We start from the raw sequence: 460 nt of genomic DNA, 5'->3' as shown, positions 1-460 counted from the left end.
ACAGCAGCAGCGGCACCAACAGCAGCAGCAGCAGCAGCAACAGCAGCAGCAGCAAGGTCACCTCATCTAGATTACAGACTTCAATAATGAGGAGATACGGGGCCCTTTTCTTAGAGCTGAGAGTTCTGCTGTCTCTGCTTTCGATGCGCAGCAGCTGCACTGCAGGCCTTGCTGCTGCTGCTGCTGCAGTTGGTGCAGCAGCAGCAGGAAAGCTGCTGCTGCTGCCGTTCGTGGAGTGGAAGACCCGTCTCGCGTGCCCCAGCCGGCCCCGGCCGCCCCCCCCGCTGCTGCTGCTGCTGCTGCTGCTGCTGCTGCCGTGCATGGGTTCTGCTCCTATTTGTTCTAAAGGGACTGTTAATCCTGCCAAAGAAAAGTCTCCAGCAGCAGCAGCAACAAACAGCCGCCGCGCCAGCAGCCAGGAGTTCAGGTTTTCGCAGAGAGTGTACAGCAGCGAAGGCCT

General features: G+C 59.3%; 1 protein-coding gene across 1 annotated transcript in view; it reads right to left on the bottom strand.

Annotated features, from left to right (window-relative positions):
• The window catches only part of ETH_00030990 (phosphatidylinositol 3-and 4-kinase domain-containing protein, putative), a gene marked incomplete at both ends in the record, with an annotated part of 7,212 nt that extends 6,890 nt beyond the window's left edge, over positions 1-322 (bottom strand). The window contains one exon of the mRNA XM_013372886.1: positions 2-322. Within this exon, the coding sequence (XP_013228340.1) occupies positions 2-322 (321 nt within the window). The remainder of the gene's footprint in view (position 1) is intronic.
• Positions 323-460: the final 138 nt, after the last annotated feature.

Source organism: Eimeria tenella, genomic scaffold (assembly GCF_000499545.2).
Source record: "Eimeria tenella Houghton genomic scaffold, Eth_scaff11, whole genome shotgun sequence".
Classification (NCBI taxonomy): domain Eukaryota; phylum Apicomplexa; class Conoidasida; order Eucoccidiorida; family Eimeriidae; genus Eimeria; species Eimeria tenella.
The sequence above is the reverse complement of the archived record's forward strand: the minus strand, read 5'-3'. Positions and strand labels throughout refer to the sequence as shown.